Below are 24,295 nucleotides of genomic sequence, written 5' to 3' on the forward strand. Positions count from 1 at the left end.
CCAGACTGCTGCATCTCAACTGAGGGGAAAACGAGTAAAGCAATCATTGAGTACACCGTGACACCGAGACAAGGACAAAGACCAACTTTGTTCTTCCCCAAAGAAAAAGAAAATGAGGGATAAAAAGGGGGAGAAGGTAAACTAGCAAGGAGGGTGGCTAAGAGAAGGCTTGAAGAAGCTGACAAGTTACCGAGCCTGGTCAACCTCTCCAGGTGTCGGCAGAGAAGCGGGAGGAAAGGCCGGGAGAGCGCAGGGACTCTGTCTTTGGACGCTTGGCGCCCTCTGGTGGGATTTTAGGGTCAACGCCTTTTTACGGTGAGGGACTTGACCCAAGGCAGCCAAGTCATTAAATGTGCTTAAATACTGAAAAGGCAGAACCTTTAAAGGGCGTGAAATCGAAGGGGAGTGAGGGGAGTGAGTCAGGGGAAGGAGGGCCGGCCAATCCCTCCTGGGCCACCTCTGTGCGGGGGTTCCCCCAGCGTGTGGAGCGGCACTCGTGCGTGTTATTAACCTTCAGACACGATCCATCAGGAGGATTTCTTTTCCCTTAGCCAAGGGAGTGAGCGTATACAGAATGGGAAATGGGACCCTTTTCCAGATGAGGTAATTTGGGCTGCCTCAAGATGGATTAGGAAACTGGAATGAGATGGAAACTCCTCCATGATCTGAGTGGCCCCCCTCATCTCTGTCTGGCACAGCAGAGAGCCTGCGAGGACACCCACCCAGAGCGATTTTGCTCGAGGAAGCATTTTGTGGCCTCAGATCTGGGGGAATCACGCGGAAAGAGATTGGGGGAAAGCCACTTGTCTCCTCTGAGATATAAGGGGGAGGAAAAGGAAGGGAAGAAAGAAGGAACGCTCAGCAAGGCAGAAATCGTCGTAGGAATTATCTTTTCCCTCCTCTCCCACTGCCTATTTCAAAAAATAGAGCGTGCTGAATACGTTTGGATTACTCATAGGACCTTTTTTCCTTTTTTTTTTTTTTTTTTTTTTTTTTTCTTTTTGGGTGCAAAATCGTGAGCTGGATTTATAATCGCCCTATAAAGCTCCAGAGGCGGTCGGGCACCTGCAAAGGAGCCCCGCCGCTCTGCCGACGAGCTGCCCCCGCGAACGGCAGCCTCGTGATTCCCCCGCGGAGCGGGTCCCCGCCTCCCCACTCCGCCCCCGCCTCCCCCAAAGCCGAGAGCCACCTCTTCGGATCTTTCTCTTCTCCTCCAGGGGCTAGCGTGCTGGACAGGCGTAGCAAAAGCGAGTTAGCAGCTGGAGGTGACGCCGGGCATATACGCCTGTAGCAGAGCGAAGCAGAGTCTGGTAGATTCTTAACACGCTGCGCAGAGGAGCAGTAGGAGCGTCCGGCTAGCAGTCGCCGAGCCGAGGTGGGTAAACATACAAGCGCTGGAACTTCCAGGTGCCCCAGCTCCCGCTGTTCTGCTGAACAGCTTCTCATCAACCTCTACCCCCGGCGCCCACCACCCACCTTCCGGAGCCGAGTACTTCCCGTCTGCTCCAGTCCCTGGTGCGCGGCGCAAGGACTTCTGCCTTGAGCGCTCTTCCTATCCTTGCCCGCCGTTTCGTGCCCCGAGGTGACACAGAGGCTTAGGTTCGCGCTGAAGTAGAAGGAGAGCGATTTTCCCTTGCGCTTCCAGGCTGCGAGCTCCAGTCTCTTGAAAGGGCACCTGGATAGCAACAACAGAAGGTGCGACTAAGAGCGATAACCTGTTACTTCCCCAGCAGCCGCGTTCCAACTGCGCCCGCGTTGCTGTGAAAGCGCGCTCAGGGGGCTGTGTAGGGCCGGAAAGAGGGTGCGGAGGTGGTGGTTAGTGTGCCCTTCTCTGAGGGATCTTTGATCTATCCAGATTAGCCCGCACTCTCTCTGTCCCGGAGCCTTTGGACTCCATCGCGCCAGCGCGGTGCTCCAGGCGGGGACGCTACATACTGATCTTCGTCCGCCGCCTCTTGCGCTTTAGGCGCAAGTTCTTTTCCCGGGTGACATTCGTTTCCCCCACCCTCTCGGGTTCTGTACTGAGAACTCTGGGGGGGTGGGGGGTAGGTAAAGGAGAAACACAGAAACTGGGACAGAGCCTCGCCCTAGGCTTCAAGATGGCTCAAAACCCGGTGGAATAAGAAGCAGACGAGCGAGCGAGGTTCCGACCCTCCGCTTTCTGGCTGTTTGGAGTGCAAGGTGACTTGTTTCTCACCCGGCCACGTCCGAGGGAGAAGCGTAAAGATAAGAATTTTTTTTCCCTCTCACCTTATCTCACCAAAGTCCCGGGTCTCCGGAGCAGTTAGGCTCTCCTTTCCAGGGAATTAGCCAGACACAACAACGAGAACCAGACACTGAACCAGACGTGCCCGCCCCGTGCGCCCCGCCACCCCCCGCCTTCCTGCACGCCGGCTGCCTAGAGCCCAATGGGGCTTGTCGCGGCTTGACTGGAAAATCGCTCACTGAGCGCTCTCTTGTGCTCCTAGCCCAGTCCCTTACAACCCCGCGTCCTGCACTAGCCTTGGGCCCCCCTCGTCTCAGAGGGACACTCCAGGTCGCCCCGCTGCGCCGCCAGACTGGAGAGCCTCCCTGGGCTACGTTCTCTGCGCCGGAGTCCCTGAGCTAGCGCTCACGTCCCCTCCGCTGCTCACCAACCGTGCACTCCGACCCAGCCAGCTCGCTGCCTTTCCTCTCCCTGCTCCCTCCCGCGCCGAGACTTCAAGGGGAGTGTCTGCACACGCACACACCCCCCACCCCGGCCGCTCTGTCGCCACCAGTACGCAGGACTCCAGAAGCCCTCGCCACACAGCTTTCGCATCTCTTTACAGCCTATTCTCCAGCCCGGTCCACCGAGGATCCCAGACAGTAGAGGCCCCGGGACAACCGAGCTGATGGCGTCTTCCACCCCTTCTTCGTCCGCAACCTCCTCGAACGCGGGAACGGATCCCAATACCACCAACCTGCGCCCCACAAGTAGGTCCTGCCCCAGTTTCCTATAAAATGGTCTGCAGGAAAGATGGGGGCGCTGGGACGTCGGCAGATGAGCGGACGGAAAGGGAAAGGGGAGCTCGGAGATGATGGAGGCTGGGAAACAAATGGGGCCCTGGCCCACGTTCCTGCCAGAGGTCATTTGACTGTCAGGGACGCTAGGTTACCCCCAGAGCATCGAAGAGTGAGAACCCCACAGGGTTCTAGCGGCCGCGGTCCTTAGGGGCTTCTCATTGGGTTAGGGGCGCTCCAGGAGAGTGCTGTTTTTGTTGTGTTGTGTAATTTCTTTGCTTGGTGGGACAACAGGGGTCAGAGCAGAGGGCAGTGTGAGGAGCCGATGTCCTAGCGGGAATAGAGTTTTTCTGTTTCGGGCTTTCGTTAAGCTAAGATCTGACCTCCTCCTCCTCCTTTCCCCCTGCGCTGTGCTCAAAGTCTATAATCAGAGGAAATTTCGACGTTAATTGCAGCTTTTAGAAAACTCAGGGTCCCTAATTGCTCCAAATTTGCGTGGAGCTTTTGACGAGTGAAGGAAAAGCCAGGGGCGGGAAAGGTGCATAAAACTGTTTGAGACTGAACCTCGACATTTCCTACACTTAATTACATCTCAGAGACAAAAAAGGGTGGGGAGCGGGTGTTGAGCAACATCCTGAGTGGCAAGAGGTACGCAACTGGAGGAAGCAAAAAGGTTTTCCAGGGCGGGAAGACAGAACATCTCTCTCCTTTCTCCCGAGATAACTGTCAGCAGGTGGCAAATCCTGGAGAAGGGGAAATGGGGGAAACAGATTAAGAGGGGTGGGATTTATGCTTCCCTACCCTAAGCTCTACCGTTCTTCAACCATTTGCAGAATCTCTCTTTAATTCAGATTTTCTATGTGGAGGTGTGGGAATGAGGGATTGTTTTTCCATATTAGAATAAAGTGTCTCCTCATCCCACCCACCCTCCCAAATTATCTGCTTCAGACAGTAATCACCCCAGAATTTCTATTCAGGAGAGGCTCAGGGAGGACAGTGTGGTTAGAAGTACTTATTGCTGGGCTTTAATGGCACTTTCTGTAAGCTTGAGAAAATAATTGTCATCAAGGAAGGTGGGAGGCATTATTGGGAAAGCCCCCTCTCTAAGGACCCTTTGGCACTGCTCTGGCTCCTGGGCCGGAAGCCTTGTTTTAAGTCCTCAGGCTGTGTTCCATTTTCCTCTTCCCACCACCCAGGCGGGCTTCAATTACCCACACAACAAAGAGGGGCTTGGGAGAGCCGCCAGCCCTGGTGGCATGTGAGCCAAGCAGAGACAGCATAACTGACCAGAGCAGGCCCAGAGGAAGGTGAGGTTCAGGGCCTTTTGTCTGTTGCTTTGGCCTTGAGAGATTTCTTTACTGATCTTCCCCACACCTGGCCCCCCTTTTTCTGTCCAGCCGGTTTAGGAGGCCCTTGAATTCATCCACCGTATGCCCTGCCCCTACTTCCCATCGGAGGGTCACTGTGCCCAGCTCCAGGTGCAAGACCCAGCAGAGGTAATGACCTGAGTCACACGTAGCCTGGCACCCCTGAAAGCTACTGAGGTGGAGGCAAGAGAGCCGAGGACCCCACCTGGGAAGAGCAAAAAGCTCCTGTCCCAGTAATATCCCCTACTTACAATCTAGCTGTGTCAGAACCCCAGAATGCTCTGGCAGGCCCCACACTCTGTTCCACTTTAATCCTCTTTCAGACACACCCTAGCCCCCAGCTGGTTCCACTTCTCTGTCTCTTCAAGGTCTCCTGGGAGATGCCCTTGCTCCACCTATACAACCTCTTACCCTCTCCTTCCAGCAACCCCTGGGCAGGCAAGGAGCCCTCCTTGCCCTCAACCACTTGGTCTTCCCCACTTCCGCTAAAGTAAAGGGGCCCTCCAGCCCGGCTCCCTCTTTCCGCCTATTTTCCTTTCTTTCGTGGTAATCCCCCAATTCTGAAAGGCAATGCAATGTATTTGAACTCCAGCCTACAGCTGAACGACCTTGGAAAACTCACTTACCCTCTCCGAGCTGCAATGTTTTTCTTTGTCAAATGAGTCTTAGATCAACACTCCACCTGTCTGTTTCAAAGGGTTGTTTTGAGGTTAAGATGCGATGATGTTTAAAATGAAAGCGCTTTATCCGGTGGAAATAGTTCTTTACGCCTCGCGTATTATTGTTTGGGTTTTGCTTTCCAACCGATCTCCTGTCAGTGGAATTTCATCCGTGACATGTTGTCTCCCGGACATCAGGCCGTTTTTTCTCCCCACTCGGTCTGTGTTGTGCCTCGGCTTTAATGGATGTCACTCTGCTTATCGCAGCCAACACTCGCGCCGGCTGGAGGCTGGGGCTCGGGCTGAGGTGGGCTGGGGGATGGGAGGGACTGGAGGCGCCTTGCTTTGAGGAATCGGAGATTTCACGCTGGACCCATGGCACTAGCATTTTCTCTCCTTGCTGGAAATTAACCGCGAAGGCAGGTAAACCCAGAGGGGTTTGAGGACGGCTAGGTAAAGAAGGAAAATTCCGTATCCCCTTGGTGGGCGGTTCAGACCCAGAGGAAAGGTACCTGATTCTATTAGCCTTCGCCTGCTCCAGAGCCTAGGTGTCCAAGGGAAGGGTTAATGAGGGTCGGGGTGGGAAGAGGGACTGGGACGAAGACCCCATGCGCACTATTGTCTTGCTGACTCCCCAGTCTGACTGAAGAGCAGCCATGCGAGCACGATCATCTAGTCAAATACTATTTTTCACCCAATTAATTCCTGAACTCTTCCGCGACCCCATTTCATGCCAGTTTATTTTAAGCTGCCACTCGGCTGGAGACCCGCCAAGAAATTATGAGACGTTTCGGTCCCAGATGCCTCTGTGTTCCCTTTCTGTGCTGCTGTGGTCGCCCTTCGAGTCTGCCGGCCGAGACCAGGGAACTAGGCCTGTGGGGGCTGGGCAACTCGAGCGGGGGGACCTGGCCCTTCTGGCCCTTGGCACATGAGGGGCCAGCCTCCAACCCACCCCGACCCAATCTTGGCGTCTGTCGGGTGTGGATCGCTTGGGGAATCCCTGAGCCCCGCCTTACAGAAACACCGTTGTGTACCTGAAGCCAACAGCAGGAAGGGAGTGTGATTAGGATTCCGGAGAGCAAGAGTCCACCTGTCTGCCCACAGATCTGGCTTCTAGCATCTTTCAGAAAAAAGAAAGCTTTTAACCAGGAGCGCTGAAGACCTTCCCCACCCCCGTGAAAAACTTTGCCCTCTACCCAGGTTCTGGCGGTCCAGGCCTTCTAATGACATCTGTCTGGCTCTCTCTCTCCTAGCGTATGACACCTGGTGTGGCGTGGCCCATGGATGCACCAGAAAACTGGGACTGAAGATCTGCGGTAAGCGAAAGGGCCGGCTGAAGCTTGGCGGATCAGGGCGGGGAGGCGCGGCGCGCAGGCAATGTAGGTTTGGAAGAATCAGACTCACGCAGAGGGGATCCTGACCCCTAAGTCTAGTTATCTAATGTAATTACAGTCCCGATGTCCAGGGAAGACACTTTCTTTGAGGTTCTGACCCTTCTTTTCCCTCCCCTAACCCGATCTGAGGGGCCTTTTCCTTTGGGGTCCCCGCTCCCTGAGACCTGCTAGAAGGAACGCTGGGGCTCGGGAGTAGGTGAGGAAAATGGAACACAGCGCCCCCACGTGGCAGCCTCGTTCTCCCAGCCCTGCACCAGGATCGCCTGGTGGGTGCACTCTGCCCAGGAGTCTGGAAGGTCTTCTAGAAAAGGTGAACTGACCCGTCTTTCCTGGGGACCAAACCAAAAGCACAGTATCTGCCTAAGGCTGCCGCTGCCTAGTACTCCTCCCCTTCATCATTGCCCATCCACCCTCCACCAATCATCCCGGGGTCTGGGGGCATCGAAAGTGGCATTTCCACCTTGAAGTTTTTGCCCAGAGATGTAATAATGGATTCAGATTTCGTTCTTTGGGACTTGGAGGCTAAAGGAAAGTATTGCTTGCAGCTGTCGGTGGCCTGCCCAGGGGAGGTGCCAGAAGCGCCGCAGGCCAGAGGGTTTGCCAGGAAGGAAGGGAAAAGGGACAGGCGAGGTCGGGAGCCCACAGGCGGGGAGGACAGGGTGTTGTCTGACAAAATTTGCCGAAGAGGAAGGAAAATAGATCCAGGAGCTGGCGAGGAAAAAGAACCGCTGTCGGAGACGTGGGGGTCTGAAATGAAAACGCCCAAGGGATGTAATTTTTTTTAAGGGAAAAAAGGAGATTTGTTCGAAGGGACACAGCTGAGCGGCTCCGGCTGAACAATGAGGACTCGGTTTCCTTGCTACATTTCACCGTCTAAAATTCTCCAGCCTTATCGGATTAGAAAATACGAATGTCCCCGGGCAGGGGGTGGAGAGGCGGGGGAAGATTAACGAGGGGCTTATTAAAGAGCCATTCGTCAGCTGCTGAGCGCCGGAGATAGCTGCAGAGCAGGCACAGGGCACGCCTGCCCCACCAGACCCACAAGCCCGTCGGTCAGCCGGTGCTGTCTGGACCTGATCTTCCCGGCTTCCTTGGGTACCTGGTTCTGAGAGGGGTGGCAGTTAGGATTCGGAACAGAGAGGGGTTATGTAGCAGCTTTTGGAAATGCTATCCATTCTCGCTTAGCCGCGCCCCCTCCCTGTTTCTGGGACTCTGTCCCCCAGATCCCGGGGCCCAACATTTAAGGGGAAGAAAAGGAACTCAATTCCTAGACGCAGCCATTTTCCAGGAAAAATTCAACCCTGCTTCAGGGCTGCCTAGGGGTTTGGCCCACTCCTGGTGGCAAGCCAGGGCAGCATCTCAGCATTGGGGCAGCCACGGGCCTGGAGCTTTGTTCTATTAATAGCCCCCTCCTCTCCACCCTTACCCGACTCCACTGCCATTCTGGGCTTAATAGCGCGTTTCGCTCCAGGTCCTTTCGGTGGCCGGCTGTGGAGCTGGCTCCTGCAGCTGTCATTGTTACGTAGCCCGGCAAGCAGAACCGAGGGAGCCTCTCCAGCGGAGGATTGGAGGATTGGGTAGGGGGAGGCTCCGGGTGAAGGCTGTCTTTCCTGTGGTTCTGGAACTGCTGGAACTGAAGGGGCAGCCCTCATCCCTAGGCATCCTGCCTCCGCTGCTGTCTCCTATGCTTCTCGGGGAGGTGGGGTAGGAGGAAGAAAAATTCTAAGCTCCCTTTTGAGGGCATACCCTATGCCCTGAAAGGGTAAAGGAGCTGGACAGAGTTAAGCTTCCTTTAGTCTAGGAATAGGGGGCCCTAAGTTGTCATCAACTTCCCCTCCCCTGATGCCAGTCAATGCCATGAGGGAGAACACTCTTGAGCATTTGAGGGCTATCATCCTCAGAGAGTTTCTTCCCTGTTTCTTACCCTACCCCACACCCCACACTCACACTAATTTCAGGAAATTTGCAACCTGAGTGCCAGGAGGCAAGGGAAGGACAGGGTAGTCTGTTGAGGGAAAATTACCTTCTGCTAGAATGCTGTGCGTTTGGAGGCCACAAGCTAGAAGACTCCCTTTTGGTTTAATTTGTAAGGTCGACTTAGTTTCCATACATTGAGCCAACTCTGGTTTTCTGTTTTAATCTAGGAGAAGCAAAATGCAGTCTTCCTGCCACCCCCAAGACATACACCCCTCGGGTTTTTGTACGTGCTAGGCTAGCTCTCTACCACTGAGCCACATCCCCAGTCCCAGAATGCAGTCTGTTTGGGTCCTGGATTCACAGCCCCTTTTCCACCACCACAACGACCCCACCCCCATCCCGTCTCACCTCCTACACTGCCACACACACACTTCTTTTACCAGGCCTTCATGTACCAGAGGTGCCCTCTTAACCTGTCATCAAGGTTAGTTTGACTTTCACCTTTAGATAGCAGAGGGACTAATGGTTCTCTCCCCAGTTTCTTCCCTGCCCGTTGCCCTGGGTGACCTCCACTGCATCCTCAGTGCCTGGCTGAGAGTTAGCCCCTACCTGCTCTCCAGTCCTCCTTCCCCTCAACCCAGGAAGCTGAACAGAAGACCCTGGGTGCTACTGGTGGTACCCTGAGTTCTGGAAGCAGAATTCCCCTGGGAAAGTAATCAGACAGAAGAAACCCAGGGTCTTGCTAAGAGTTGGATAGGGGCTCCAGGCCTAGTGGTGTGACCTGAATAGAATGAGTCTCAGGGATCCCTGAGTTCTGGCCCTCTGCTCACTCCCCAGCATGTCCTTGGGCTTCATCATTAGTCTATGCAGAGATCTCAAACTTACTGCCAATTAGAGCCCCTGAGCCACTGTGTATTAGTCCTCAACTTTTAAAATTAAAGAGATCTCAAGTATTCTGTATTTTGGTTTCTCTTGAAAAGAAGTGGGAGATCTGGCAGTGTGCTGTTAGCCCATTCAAAAAATCAGAAAAAGAGCCCCTTCCTCTAAGTAAAAGTAATTCTAAGCTTCGTGAAAGTAAGCTTCGTGAGCAGAGAATGTGCTGGGGGCTTCATCCCACATCCAACATCCCCTGTTGCCTATGAATCCTTATACTGTGCACAGCTCGGGGGCCTCACTTGGAAAAACCGGAGGGAGCCAAGTGCTCTCTGATTCCACACAGCTCATTGCTCCAAACCATCCCCCAGGCCTGGGGGTTGGGGAGCAGGGTGAGGAACCAGTAGCAGGAACACTCCCTACCCCACCCCAAGTACAAGGCCCACAGGTAGAGTCCTCCCAGGGCCATACTGTTCTCCCTTTAAGTCAGGCCAACTATGACCTGTACAAACACAACTTCTCGGTGGTGACTGTCCTTGACTTTCCTGTTTGCTCTCAAAATGTAGAATTCGTTGACAGTTATTCACAGTTTGAGTGCAAGGTGAGAGGAAGGACAGCTTGCCCATCTCAGGAACCCTGCTCCCAGGACCCCTTGCTAGCCAGGACAGTTGTCAAAGGCCCCACCTCACTACCACCCTCCACCTCATCATCCTTGAAGAAGCAGTTTCTCCCAGGACCTCATGGGGCCTAGAGAAATCTACATTTTAGAAAGGATCCCAGTGTTTTAGAAAAACAAGGCCTTCCTAAACAAAGTGAAAGAAAGGACAGTAGATTAAAAGTTTACATTAGCACGTTAATGGTGTTTCACACAAATTATAATGTAATGTAAGTGTGTTCTTCACAAGATAATTAAGCGATCTAAAGAAAATTTGGATTCCCGAATGTGTAGTCCAGGAGTAGGATACAGGTTTACAGTATCATAATTGTCATCATTCGACCCTATCAGGACATCTCCGAATAAGCCCGTGTGTGAAAGCCATCTTTGGAGACAATATCCAAAAACCTCAACTGTGGCCCTGTTCCCTGCCACTGGTTTCTAAAGGGGTTTTGAGGTGGGGAGAATTAAGATTTTTCCAGGAGTGAGTCAAAAGCCCAACTAGAGATCGGAGACTGCAGAGTGGGTTTCACCTGGACAGGACCTCACCCACATTGGGATATGGTCTCTCCACTCTGGAAAATTCCAAGGTCATTTTCTGGGACAAGGAGAGCAGTATCAGGGTTCAGGAACTAGGTGACCCTACATCCAGAAAATGAGTGCTGGCTCCTGGTTCTGGATACTGGGGGTTTAGAAGAAGAAGAAAGTACAAGAGAAGAGGGAAAGGATACAACTCCCATCTTCAGATCTACATATGCAGTGCCATTACAGTGTATCTCCCAGCTTCTGATGTCCTTTGAGGCTTAGTAATAAGTTTAAAATGTGCTAGGTATAGGGAAAGGCATGGTGCTTCTGCTTTCCTATTCTTCCCTCCAAAAATAGACCCCAGCTCCTGTGTGGGAGGATTCTAACCACCATGGCCTCTGCTCCCCATCCCTCTTCCACCCATCACCATTGAATCTCTTCCTTTGCACCTCCTGGGACTTCCTTCCAAGCCTGTCTATGATGTCTGTGACTCCCCAAGGATCTTACTATCCACAAAGACAGCTTTGGGGTCACCAAGAAGCTCAACTCTTTCTCTCTCTTTTTAGTGTGATGCCTTGGGGGCTCAGGCTGGGGTGTGCTGGGGGAAGAGATGTTGTGGGAAAGATGGGGCTTGCAGGCAGGAGCCCTGGAGGGCAGCTGAGGGGAGTACATTCCAGGTTGCAACCTGCTTCCCCTTTGCTGCTGCTACAGTTTGCTCTGCTCACACCAAGTGAGAGCTATTCTCCTGCCTCTGGGGGAAGAGGTGACAGGCTGTGAATCCACACTGGACTCAGAACTCTCTGTCGAGTTCTCAGATGACTTTCTATCTTGATCACAACATTGGTAGTCATCTGCCAGACTAAGGTGGGGATTTCATCAGTTCCCACCCTAAATGTATACCAAACTGCTTTTCCACAACAGGTGCCCAGTACACACTTACAAATTAAATGTCAAGTCCCATAAGATTTTAAACATTCTTGGCTTTTTCTACAATACCTTTAACACACAACCAGTAGCATAAGAAAAGCTGCACTGTGGGTTTGGATCAGAAAAATTACACTTATATTCAACCCTGTGAGGGTTCCCTGGCACCAAAGGAAAGCATCTTCCATGATCCGCAGGATCTCACCCTCCTCCCTCTGCTGCCCTCACCCTCCTCCTCCCTCTGCTGGATCTCACCCTCCTCCCCTGTAGTCCTCTCCCTTCCTCTCCTCTCTTCTCCTCTCCTGGTTGCCTGTAAACCCAGTGCTGGCAGCATCCTGTCGAATTGGGTCCCTTCCCTCAAAACCTCGTCCTGAGGCTGGTTACTGGAGTGGAAGCTGTCCAGTTGACTTAATTCTGAGTTCATTGTCACATTCAGAGAGGAGCCTGACCCTCACTTACTATTTTCTCTCTTGCGTGACTGGGTCTGTGCCACTGATGGCACTTGGCACTGCCCCTACCTCCCTGCCGCCTGAAGGCTAGCCATGCCAGAACCATTACATGTAAAACACAGATCCTCAGCTTTTCTTCACGGCAGAAGTGAGAGCCCTGCTTGAAGAGGGGACCCAGTCCAGCAGTGCCTGGGTAGTTCCCAATCTCTCTGACCCAGCGTCTTGTATCGTAGGTTTCTTGCAGAGGACCAATAGCCTGGAAGAAAAGAGTCGCCTCGTGAGCGCCTTCAAGGAGAGGCAGTCCTCCAAGAACCTGCTTTCCTGCGAAAACAGTGACCGGGATGCCCGCTTCCGTCGCACAGAGACTGACTTCTCCAACCTGTTTGCTCGAGGTGGTTCCTCCCCTGGTTCTTGGCTCCAGCACTAGCCAGTAGATTCCTTATTTGGGGTCTTGACTTTTTCATGAAATGTTATTTCTTTTTTCTAAGAAATGTCATTATTGTCTGTAAGCTCTCATGAAACTGCTTTTCCAACATCGGAGTATAATAGACACCCTCTGTCCCTCCTGCCTAGGTTCCCATCATTCTGGAAGGTAGACAAGTGAAGTCCATGAAACAGCCAATTGTAAGGCACATGCAGAGATAAATATGGATTCATAAAATCTCAGAATCCAAAGGAATCTTATCTAAGAAAATCTAGTGATTCCCTTAATAACATTTATCCTCTAATATTGCCCCCCCAAAATTATCACCCTGTGGGAAGTTATTCAACTGGGCCTCTTAACCAAGGGCAAACCTAAAACTCACTTTCCTTAAGTAGATTTTTTACCAGTTCCTGTGCCCCCATAATGCTGTTCTCAGGAGGTGCTCCACCATCTCTCTTGAGCAGTTCAAAGATGAATCCACCACCACCTGCTTCCATTAACTCCCCAGAAGGTTCCAGAAGCCAGACCAGAACAGTGACTTCACTAAAACCTCAGCAGTAATCCAGGAGTAGGCACAGTGCACCATGTGTAGCCAGGCAGCCTGCTTTTGAGCTGTGGCTGACTTTAGTGCAGGTCCCCACCCAACCCTCCCCTCCTGACTAGGCCCCAAAGGATGAGGTTGAGGTCAAGAGAAAAGCAGGGATCTCTTCTATCACCTTCTTGAGGCTCCACCTTCAGTTCTAGTTAACTGAGGACAACATGAAGGGCCACCCTCTTCAGGAGGGACCTCATCCTCAAACAACAAAGGTTTTAACCTCTGCCATCAGTAGAGCAAGCATATCATTAACACCAAATCAGATGTACAGGGACACTTGGTCCCCGGAGGGCCCATCAGAAGTATCTTCAGTTACACTACTCACAAGTGCACATTCAGACTCAAGTGCAGAACTGCAGGGGCAGGTTGCTCACTGCTTCTCAAGCACCCCAGTTCATGTTCGAGCAGCCCAATGAGCAGAAAGTCCATGAATTCCCATAAGGTATATGGAGAATTTCTGTGTAGGTGCTTACATGCCTTCTTCTGGGGATATCACATCAGTGGGTATCACATCCTGGAATGAAATTGGACCTTTTGGGATATCATGACAGACATTAGGAATCTCTGGGCCAAGGAAACCCAGGTATGAGGCAGGTGATAACCACCCATTGGCCTTCCCCCTCAGATCTGCTTCCAGCTAAGAATGGGGAGGAGCAAACCGTGCAGTTCCTACTTGAAGTGGTGGACATACTCCTCAACTATGTCCGCAAGACCTTTGATCGCTCCACCAAGGTGCTGGACTTCCATCACCCGCACCAGTTGCTGGAAGGCATGGAGGGCTTTAACTTGGAGCTCTCTGACCACCCAGAGTCCTTGGAGCAGATCCTGGTCGATTGCAGAGACACCCTGAAGTATGGAGTTCGCACAGGTAAGGGTAAGAGCCAGGTAAACACACAGAAGCAATCCTCCAACCATCTCTCCCTGACTGGTTGTGAGGATAGCAAACTCCTGATGAAGGAGAAACACACCCTGGTAAAGAAGGGCAAAGTGCTCAGAGTCCATAAAATTAACCCTGGCAAAAGCTCATCATTACAGTGGCACACACCTGAAATCCCAGAGGTTCAGGGGGTTGAGGCAGGGAGATGGAGGTTGTAAGTTCAAAGCCAGCCTCAGCAACTTAGCAAGGCCCTATGCAATTCAGAATAAATAAAATATAAAAAGGGCTGGGGATGTGGCTCAGTGATTGAGCGCCCCTGTGTTTAATCCTCAGTACCAAAAGAAATAGCTCATCATTATTTCTTATAAAGATAAATTAAAAAGATAGATATATGGTAATAGGTCAAGTTCATTTTGGGTTCAAGCTATTCAGAACCTAAAGAACAGAGCGACCCATCCCCTACTCTTCCTGCCTCCATTTTCACACCAGTTTCGTTCTAACAAATCTTACCTACGCTTACCTGTCACTGACACTGGAGAAGTAGGCCTGTTTTCCTCCCTTTCTGTATTAGTTTCCTAGAGCTGTTGTTACAAATTACCACCAACTATGTGATTGGAAACATTAGTAACTTATTCTCTTACAGTTTTAGAGGCTAGAAGTTCAAAATCAAGGTGTCAGTGGGGCCATAATCTCTTTGAAGCTCTCAGAGAAAATCCATCCTTGCTTCCTCCAGCTTCTGGTGGTTGTGGGTGTTCCTTGACATAGATACGTCCCTCTAGTCTCTGCCTTCAACTTCACATGGTCTTCTCCCTGGGCACATTTGTCCAAAGTTTTCTCAAAAGGATATCAGTCTTGGGATGGGGGCCCACTTTAATCCAGCATGACCTCATTTTATGATTCTGCTCACAAAGACCCTATTTCTAAGCAAAGTCACAATTTGCAGGAACAAGGGATTAGGATTTGAACATATATTTTTGAGGGATACAGTTCTACCCATTTTATTGGCTAGCCAAAAAGTCAGTCTCTCTCTCTCTCTCTCTCTCTCTCTCTCTCTCTCTCTCTCTCTCTCTCTCTCTCTCTGGCTCTCTCTCTTACCCTCTCTTCACATTCCCCAAGTCACCAAATCTTGTTTCCAACTAGGAGACCTCAATGTTGTCCTCTTGCCTCCTTTTCATTTTACAAGGTCCTCTCCAATCAGCAATCCTGGCTGAAGTCATTTCTTTCCACTCTCCACCGGTTGAAGGACATTTCAGTCCTCTCTCTGAACTGTTTCTTAGCACAGGAGTGAAGCAGTAGTTTCTTCTCCTTATAACTCTCTCCCCTCCGCAGCTGACTTTCCTGAGTCCTTGGACAGACAGATCTTCAGGAATTAGCAGTCCTTAGCATAGTCACCATCACATCAGGAACCCCCAAGGCCACAACTGGCTGCCCACTGTTATTTTTACTTCTTTCTCTTTCCTTTTCCTTTATTTTCCTTCTCACCCTTCCTAGCCATAGGAAGAGAGATTTAAAGCCAAGACTAGGGAGGTTGGGGGAGACAGAGCTGAGCAAGGCTATTGGATGTCAAAAACAAAGTGCTACAATGAAATAATGAGACTGGCCAAAGAGGCTTTTTAAAATAAGGAATTCCAGATCGCTTTTGAAGTCTGACAATTCCACTGGAATAAGTGTAGCTTCACTAAATAACTTCTGGGTGAACCAGACTCAATTATATGGAGAAAGTCTGATGGCTAAAGAAAAGTGCTCTAGTAGATTTAACCACATCTCACCTTGGTCTGATGGCTATCCTAGTCCTCAGAGAACAAGAAGTGTTATTTGAATAGATTTAAAACAAGTCAATAGTCCCCGTGTTTGTTTTAGCTTGATTTGTTTTGGTCGTCTATTTTTTTCTTTTGTCAGTTCACTTTATACATACTTTCTCAGAGAAACGAGGACTACATATTTTTATCATTAAAAACCAGAAAAGAAAAATACATGATTTCATCATAATAGCACCTCATATCATCTCAAAACTGAAGATGGTCAGAGAAAGCAGTCATTAGTTCAACGAATGAATCCACTTAGATATTTAGTCTGCAGCCATCCATTTCTGTTACCCTGAAAGCAGGTGTGCATTTACCGAATTCGTTATCTTCCCAGCCATGTAAAGCTTTCTGCTGCATCTCAGGGAGTTGACCCTCACTGAGGTATACTGCTACTACCCTGTCAAAACAGCTGCAGGTTGCTGGTCTCTGATTTAGATACAGAAGCAATAGGGTAAACCTTTCAGGTAGCTACACACAGTGAAAAGAAAAATTTTTAAGGATATTGGTACATTAATAGCCAAAAAAATGAATAGTGAAGGGATAATGAAAGCATTTGGAAATTTCTCTGCAGATTAACAAAAGATTGCTTTAAAGAAGGAACCAGCATCTATAGATTCTCCATGAATTGATACAGGTACTAGTGAGGCTTCAGTCACAGTAGCTACTTCAGTGATTTGTAAATATACCACATCTCTTTTATGGTTGTTGTTGTTCTTCCTTCTTCCTTCTTATTATGGAATTTTTTAAACTTAAGCAAAAGTAGAATCATATGATGAACCCCATGTATCAACACCCAGCTTTAACTATTATCAACTCCTGACAACTTTATTTCACATGTTCCTCCTTCACTTCTTTCCCCTCTTCTACATTATACAAAAGCAAATCCTCAGTATTATTGCTTCCATACATATTCACTTTCAAAACTCATTTTTTTAAAGGGAAAACAACCGACAGTGTCATTGTTTTGTCTAAACACACACACATACACACACAATTTGCAGTTCCTTTCAAATTTCCAATTGTCTCACCCATATTGTAAATGATTTATTTTGTTTTAATTCATTTGAATCAGATCTAAATAAGTCCCTCACCTTGCAGTCGGTTCATATGTCTCCCCAATAGATTTCCTACTCTACCCCTTTTATTTTCACTTGCAGTTTATTTGAAAAACTTCACTTTAAAAAATAACGTTTTCTTTTTTTCCGTTACCTGACCTTAAGCCTGTGCTGCTCAGTGTCTTGTCTGTCATCAGTTATTTTCATTGAATACAGAGAGTTGGAAATTGAAATCTAAACGAGGTTCTTGCTTGATAGAAATTATGGTAGAAAATTTTGGAGGCATAGGTTTTATCTACACACTAAAAATAAGGTTTGGGGGGACTCTGTGTGCCTTATATTTGAATGGAAAAAAAGATAATGTTTCACTCTGTGTCAGTCTGTCTTTGTCCACCTTTTGCTTCTGCCATGATGTGTGCTTTTAATGCATTATCAGACCAAGTGTGATAGTACCTATGTATGTTTCAGTTCTGTTTAAAATGTAAGATTTAACATTTGTTGTTTAAAAGTTTGCAAATGAATGTCAAGTTGGCAAAAATTTGGCAACAGTCTTGAACTTCTGAGGACAAGGGCTGTTAAAGCATAGTGTGGGTACACAGGACTTCAGAGTTGGGTATCAATAACAATTATTGCGCTAGCAGATCAATAAGGAAAGGAAGACCGTATATTTTAATGGATTTCAACAACTTTTTTGTGGAGTGGGGAGGGTGGCACCAGGGATTGAACCCAGGGGCACTTAACTACTGAGCAATATCCCCATCCCTTTTGATTTTTTTATTTTGAGATAGGGTCTTGCTAAGTTTCTGAGACTGGCTTTGAACTTGTGATCCTCAGCTTCCAGGATTGTAGGTGTGCACCACTGCTCCTGCCTCAACAAGATTCTTCATAGTGCAGGAGATCTCATAGATTCCGTTGGCACTGAACAGAGTAGAGTAAAATGCAATGGCTTACACCATTTAGACACGTCTATGTGAACATCTGGGACCTGCCCCATGTATATACTATTTTACTATTTATGATTTTTTAATTTTTTCTAAAAAGCAGTATTATTTTTTGAGGGTCTTGAGATGCAGAGATTGGTATCTTCTAATGTAAGAAATCATAGTTCAGATGTTGTGAATGAGTCCCCCTCACAGCTCAGAAAGAACAGACCATCTCAGGGAGGGGAGTTAGACTAGGAACATTTGGGCACTAACTCTCTGACAGTTATTTCAGAGGCAAAGGCAATTTCCACTGGAAACACAATCGTCAGCAACTTTCTACCAGTTCGTCACACATCCCTAGATAATATGTCGTGTTGACTCCTCTGGGATAGCCAAGCCAAGCCTGCTGTTATGAAGTTGAATTTCTGGTGAATGTCAAGTTGGCAAAAATTTGACAACAGTCTTGAACTTCTGAGGACAAGGGCTGTTAAAGCATAGTGTGGGTACACAGGACTTCAGAGTTGGGTATCAATAACAATTATTGCACTAGCAGATCAATAAGGAAAGGAAGACCGTATCTTCCCATTTCTCAGAGGAGATGCTAGGTCAGCTCTGCAATCAAGTTAGTTTAACAGGCACCTGGCTATATATGGGCAAAATGCATCAGCACTTGATGTCATATTGGTCCCAGAAACCCAAAGAATGATGGGATGGCCTCAGTGTCAGCATCAGAGCAGGTACTTTCCCCAACTTTCATTTAATCCAAGAGTTAAGAACCCTTTTTGATGTCTACAGACTCTTCTCCATCAGCAGAGTTTGATTTAGAAATTAAAATCCTTGGGATGTTGAATTAAAACTTGAAAAAGTTGTGAAAAAAAAGTTAGGACCATCACATACTCTAATTAAAAAATAAACATGACAGAGGAATTTAACTGAATATCAACAAACAAAATATTAGAAAGCATGATTAGTTTTATGATGGTCACTTTTTTAAAATTTAAAAGCATGATGCTTTAGAAGCACATAAGTTGGGGTCGATCTTAATCTAATATCGGTATAGAATGGGTCAATCTGCCCTTCCTTCTCTGTATCCTTGGGTAGCCCTATTAGACCACTGGGATGAGAACCCATCAATGTGATACAGTAGGACAGACCTTTTGCTTTGAAAATGAAGTGAAAAATCTGGGTTTGCCTTGATGCTTGCCTGTTATCTCTCTAGGTCATCCTCGATTTTTCAACCAACTTTCCTCTGGATTAGATATCATTGGTTTAGCTGGTGAATGGCTGACATCAACTGCCAATACCAATATGTAAGTCTCATATATTCTTTTCATATAAGCAACCATGATCTATGACTATGGTTTATTGCTTTCAAAGTTCAGTTTCAGTGGTTCTGTTTTATTCCTGGTCATTTTTCCCCTTAAAATATTTTAGGTTTTTCACAACCCTCATTTAAAAGTGATTTTTTTTAATTGAATAAGAGCACAGTCATGAGAAATAGTAATTCTAGCTTTCAAAATAGAGTGTGAAATTTCACATTAGTAGACTCCATTCTTCTTAATGGTATATCTTAAAAGGTTGTGTTTTGGGGTATGAGCTTGGTTTCCTTTTCCCGTTCATTGATCCTTATCACTTAGGTGATATTTCCTCCATAATTAAAGCTGCCATAAAGCCACTAATCAAACTGATCAACATATTACTTAACTAAAATTTCTAAAATGAAATTCAGTTGGTACTGATACACTTTGTATTCCTTTCAAAATAAGTAATTGTTTTGCTGAATTTGACATTTTCCCCATACTGGTTTATATAGACAAAGGCTTCATTATTTCTAAATTCCTGCAAATTTACATTACGAAACTGACTTTGAGGTCCTGGGGGTGCAAGAACTACCTGGGTAGCCTTCTTGTAATCACCGCAGAGTTTCCTCTGCATACATATGCCCTCTTTGGAGATAATGAAATGAAGGGTCATCATAGCTTAGAGACTCCTTTCTTTTCTCTTAATCACAGTGTTCCATCACAATCTATACAGACAGACAATGGCACCACATTCCATTAATGTAACCAAGGGAAACTAATGAAACAAATTTTTACAATAATTTGATAATAGCTGTAGAAGAAGTATAAGGGTGTTAGTTAATATGTGGAAATATTAAGAAACTAATTACCCACTTTTAAATTTATTTGTTTGTTTGTTTAGTGTGGCACTGGGAAATAAGCCCAAGGTCTCATGTATGCTAAGCATGTGCTCTATCACTAAGCTGCACCCTCAGCCCCCCTCTGACTTTTTAAGTTCATGGTAGAATCAATTCTGAAAAATGAATTTAGGTCAAAGAGTGGAATCGTTTAAAATGAGAAATTCCATTTGCTATCAAGACAGAATGCAAGCTATTAAAGTTCAAGGTATTCCATTTTTCTTAAATAAACTATGACCGACCACAAAACCAAGTGGGCATTTTAAAATTATATATTTTTCATGTGCCTTCCAAAGCTGTCTAGTGCTGAGACTCAAAATACTGAAACTACAGTCAAGAAAAGTTTCTATTAATTAAGAATTCCTGCTTTGTTTGCTAATTTAAAACACTCTGACAAGTTTTGTAAAATAAATGTGACAAGTGAAGACTTCAGTACTAAAAGGCATAAAAAAATCAACTGATTGAAAAATGAAAATGATTTTCATGCTATCTGCCCATGAGTCATGAGTAACTTCACAGAATGTCTAAGGGACTTCAAGGGACAGAAAGGAATTCAGGTCAAAGACACAGTTTGCCAGGGATGATGTCCTTGAATCAAAACTCCTCTTGTCAATCTTTTCTGTCTTATGATCTGGGGGATAAAAATATTCCAGCAAGCACAGGCATCATATTAGACTAATTATAACTTAAAAACAACCGCGCGAATGCTTAATTATAGCATCTAACACTAAGCAACAGTTTAAATTAGAAAATACTGTTTTTTAAGTCAACAATTTTGGAAAACAAATGAGAAAAGCAGATTGTAAGGTACATATTCATTAAGGCTCAAGTATCCATAGTAATAAAGGTACTGAATTTATCCAGCATCTTTAAATACGAATTCTGCAGACTCAGCTATGGCTTCCCAATACATCTAGCCACTCTCAAGGTAAATAAAAGGAACTCACTCTTTGAACCATTTATGACCAGATATTCTCCTAAAAGACTCTCCTTCAACCAGATACATCCCACAAATTATTTTTTGTCTGTGTTCATAAAATCAAAAATTTCTTACTTTTCTCTTACCTCAGTTCAGTCATGAAACACTAAAATAAGTCCCAGTCATGTGAGGTCAAGGCCAGTCGAACTAAATGACACATAGTAATTGCCACTCTTCTGAACAGTAGGTATTTATAAAATATGATCTGATTCCAGCAGATCGATAGAGAAGGTTATTTAAAACAGTGAAATAGTTTCTGTCAGTTTCGGAGACAAGGCATTGTCTGAAGAAGTAATAACTATTATCTAGAAATTGTTCTAAGCCAGTTCCCCTGGAAGATGGTGAAATGTGGCAGCCCTGTAGGAGCTTAGGCAGCATTTGCTCCCTTGGGACAATTCCTTCTCCAGCTAGGAACAGCATTCAAAATTCATCTGAGGAAGAATGACAAAAAGATCTTTCATTGATGGAGCTTGATTTGATTTAATTAGTGATACACTTTTTTTTTTTTTAACCCTGCCCTGAGTTTGAGGGCAGTGGTGATAGAGAATAATTGCTATATTTCTCTGCATAGTCCCTTTGAAAGAACTGTCCAATATCCTCATTCAAGTAGCAAAGGATAAGGTGCCTCTTAGCAAAGAAAGAATATTTGAACATTTATGCTTGTGCCTATACACCTGCTTGTGCATGTAGCTTTGAGATTTGTTTTTCCATGCAAGGACCCAGTGAATATCCAAAGAAAACTTTGCAAATGTGTAGTAGTTGTCCTTGGCATGAACACTTCATTTCTTCCAAAACAAGTTCTCCAAGAACAAATGTGCAAGTTGAGCAATCCCCAAGTTTAAATGACAGCCTCTCTCAAACACCTGATGGCAATATATAATCTTAATGGCCTGCTCTATCACAACCCTTTGCTATGAGGTTATGATTTCAAGCATCTAGTGCTTTATTTTCATAGAAGTTACATAGGAGAAATTTCCTATAGGAGTTATCAGTCATCAGTTGCTACTGGGCAGGCTGTTAGAGAGGAGCCTGAAGCAAGTAGTTCTCATTTGTCACAAAAAGAGCAGTTGTGATGTGAACAACTTGAACTTTTGGCTCTGAAACATGCCAAAGTGAAATCTTAACCCAAGGCATAGAATTTCTCTGAGCCTAAGTTTCTTCAGCAGAAAATTTTGTATATCCTACAAAGTGGTCCTGAAGTCCTCAATGCCCAGTGTATACAAGATACAGTGCACACACCTAGAAGAGGCAGGGCCCACAGATCACTGTTGCCATTTGAGACCCCTCCCTTCAGCCTTGTGGATTTCTTTTTCTTTTTTTTTTTTTTTTTTTCTGGTCTGTCATCAAATCTGAACAACAGTTTCACTAAGCTCCCCTCAAACATGTTACCTTTTAAGGTGTGGTACCCACCATATCTGTAGAGTGAGGAATCTAAGGAATGTCAAGATAGAGGGTCACCCTGTGTTTTAGTCAGATTTTTTGCTGCTGTGACTAAAAGATCTGACCAGAACAAATGTAGAGGAGGAAAAGTTTATTTGTGGACTCACAGTTTCAGAGGACTCAATCCATAGACAGCAGGCTCCATTCCTCAGGGCTCAGATGAGGCAAAACATTATGGCAGAAGAGTGTGGCAGAAGAAGCAGCAAGAGAGAGACTCCACTCTCTGGGTATAAAATATATACACCATAGCCACTCCCCCAATGAGTCACTTCCTCCAGCCACCCCACCCGCCTCCAGTTACCACTCAGTTAAGCCTGTGAGGGGATTAATCCACTGATACAGTTAAGACTCTCACAACCCAATCACTTCTCTGAACTTTCTTGAATTGTCTCACACATGAGCTTTTGGGGGACACATCAAACTATAACACCGTGGAAGATTACTTCTTTCTTTCTTTAAAGAAGTCTTCATTTTGACAGTCACCAGATATCCTCATCCACAAAGTTACCTTAGGGTTCACGTTGACAGCTGGAACTTTAGCCAGCACTTCTGTGTTACCGAACACAGGAAGGAGGGAAGCAGGAGAGAGTGAAGGATTAAGGAAGGGAGAAAGGGAAGGGTGGAGGTAAGGAGGAAAGAAAGGCAAGCAGGGAAAAAGGGAACAATTTCCCTACTACTAAGAAACCTCAAAAGTCACATGCAACATTTCCCACAGCCACAGTTTAACCAGAACTTAGTCCCATGGGCAAACCTAAGGAGGCCAGAAAACATAATCTTTGATTTGGGTGAACTGCAACCTTAAATAAAATTTAATGAAGAAAGGGAAAACTGATATGGTTAGTAACCAGCAGACTGCTACAAAGGAACTACAGAACCTTGACAATCAATTTGCCTTGGTCCTGAATAAATCCCATTGGGAAGGTGAGTTGAACCACTAAAAAAGAGCTGACTCACCTCCCACTCAGAATTTAGAAAGGTTCAAAATTCTCCTTTAGTGCTACTCTGTGAGTGTCCCCATCTTACAGTTTTAAATCCTTACTTCCAGTCCCATGTTCTCATGCTGTTATGGCCCAAAGTATTTTGTAGGTTAGTATCTTGTTCTCTGATTCTGAAAAATGATCTTGAACTCTGACTTAAGCATCTGACTAGCTTCTTCTAAATCCATATTTAGCCTTGGATCTCTTCATTTCATCTGCTCTCATCTGTCAATTAAGGAAGGGTTACCTAACCTGGGGTACAGATTGTATAAGAGGGGAATTTCCGATAATTATACACAAAATCATATGCGTATCCTAACCTTTTACCTAGAGATAGGGACCTAGCTTTCCTAGGATGCCCAAAGGGGTATGTGACCCCCATTAAGTCAAGAACTTCTGCTCTATGGTAAACTTCAAGACCTTCTATAAGGCTTTGGGTGCAGGCACTCTTCCCCCACTGCAATTATAAACATGACCTAGAATGGGAAGCCTGGATCAGAAGTGGAGTTAGGAACAGGGAACACCACCTTATCCCATTTATCAGGCTTAGCTGTGGATCAACAGCCATGGAACAGTCTCCCAGCTCATAGGAGAGGAAGAATGTCAGATTAAGCTCATGAGCCAGGATAAGTTTGGTGTTATTTGAATAATTGGTCCTTCAGACCTAGGCAGGAACTGTCAAACAGGAGGCACCTCAGGTTAAAAGCCGGATGCCGAATTCCTCCTAGTAAGCTTCTTCCTCAAGTTTGGAAATGGTGTCCTATAACATCTTTGTCATGCATAGGCTATTGCCTAGCAGAAAATAGTCACTTCATAAGCATTGGTTGAATAGAACTGAAAGAACTGTTTAGGAACCTTTTGTCTGGCAAAAATCAGGAAACTGAAACAGATAAAATCAGATAGCCTCATGATAGAACCTTCTTGACTTGAGAGCCCTTCTTGATCCTGAGATTAATAGCCATGTTACTGGTCTTAGGTAGGAAGAACGATTCATGCAAACTTGGAGCCTAAGTAGAATGCAATCATGAAGCACAGAGCTGAACCAAGCCCCTAGTCTTTGGTACTGTGCCTTCTCCCTTCCCCATGTGGTTTCCACCTGGCTGTCTAACACTAACTTGATTCTAACTCAGCTTTTATCCAGTCCTTGATATGGTCCTGATATTATAATCAATGATTTCATTCATTCCTCTCCTTATCCCAGAGAGCTTTCTAAGAGCTTTGTAAGATTCTAGCACACACACTTGCCACTAGTACCTCTTCACCATGCAAATATTTTTG

At 46.6% G+C, this 24,295-nt stretch overlaps 2 protein-coding genes across 4 annotated transcripts in view; one reads left to right on the plus strand and one right to left on the minus strand.

Moving 5' to 3' along the window:
- Window positions 1-1,048: 1,048 nt before the first annotated feature.
- Window positions 1,049-24,295, plus strand: part of Gad1 (glutamate decarboxylase 1) — a 39,245-nt gene continuing 15,998 nt past the window's right edge. The window contains exons 1-6 of one of the 2 annotated variants that reach the window (XM_047544144.1): window positions 1,049-1,375; window positions 2,811-2,955; window positions 6,262-6,324; window positions 11,979-12,137; window positions 13,390-13,632; window positions 18,644-18,734. In XM_047544144.1, the coding sequence (XP_047400100.1) occupies window positions 2,874-2,955; window positions 6,262-6,324; window positions 11,979-12,137; window positions 13,390-13,632; window positions 18,644-18,734 (638 nt within the window). In that variant the 5' untranslated portion in view covers window positions 1,049-1,375; window positions 2,811-2,873. Of the gene's footprint in view, window positions 1,376-2,636; window positions 2,956-6,261; window positions 6,325-11,978; window positions 12,138-13,389; window positions 13,633-18,643; window positions 18,735-24,295 lie in introns of those variants that run through there. The other variant, XM_047544145.1, reaches the window with a different exon arrangement.
- LOC124979661 (uncharacterized) lies at window positions 3,550-23,105 on the minus strand. Of its 2 annotated transcripts, XM_047544155.1 has the most exons (6): window positions 22,995-23,105; window positions 8,426-8,542; window positions 7,829-8,035; window positions 6,043-6,128; window positions 4,976-5,408; window positions 3,550-3,725 (listed from the first exon to the last, which is right to left on the minus strand). In XM_047544155.1, the coding sequence occupies exons 2-5, from the start codon at window positions 8,508-8,510 to the stop codon at window positions 5,175-5,177; spliced, it is 612 nt and encodes a 203-aa protein (XP_047400111.1). In that variant the 5' UTR covers window positions 8,511-8,542; window positions 22,995-23,105; the 3' UTR covers window positions 3,550-3,725; window positions 4,976-5,174. The 2 variants fall into 2 exon arrangements, with proteins under 2 accessions (XP_047400111.1, XP_047400112.1); XM_047544156.1 differs by lacking the exons at window positions 8,426-8,542; window positions 22,995-23,105 and having other exon boundaries at window positions 7,829-8,389.

Source organism: Sciurus carolinensis, chromosome 3 (genome assembly GCF_902686445.1).
Source record: "Sciurus carolinensis chromosome 3, mSciCar1.2, whole genome shotgun sequence".
Classification (NCBI taxonomy): domain Eukaryota; kingdom Metazoa; phylum Chordata; class Mammalia; order Rodentia; family Sciuridae; genus Sciurus; species Sciurus carolinensis.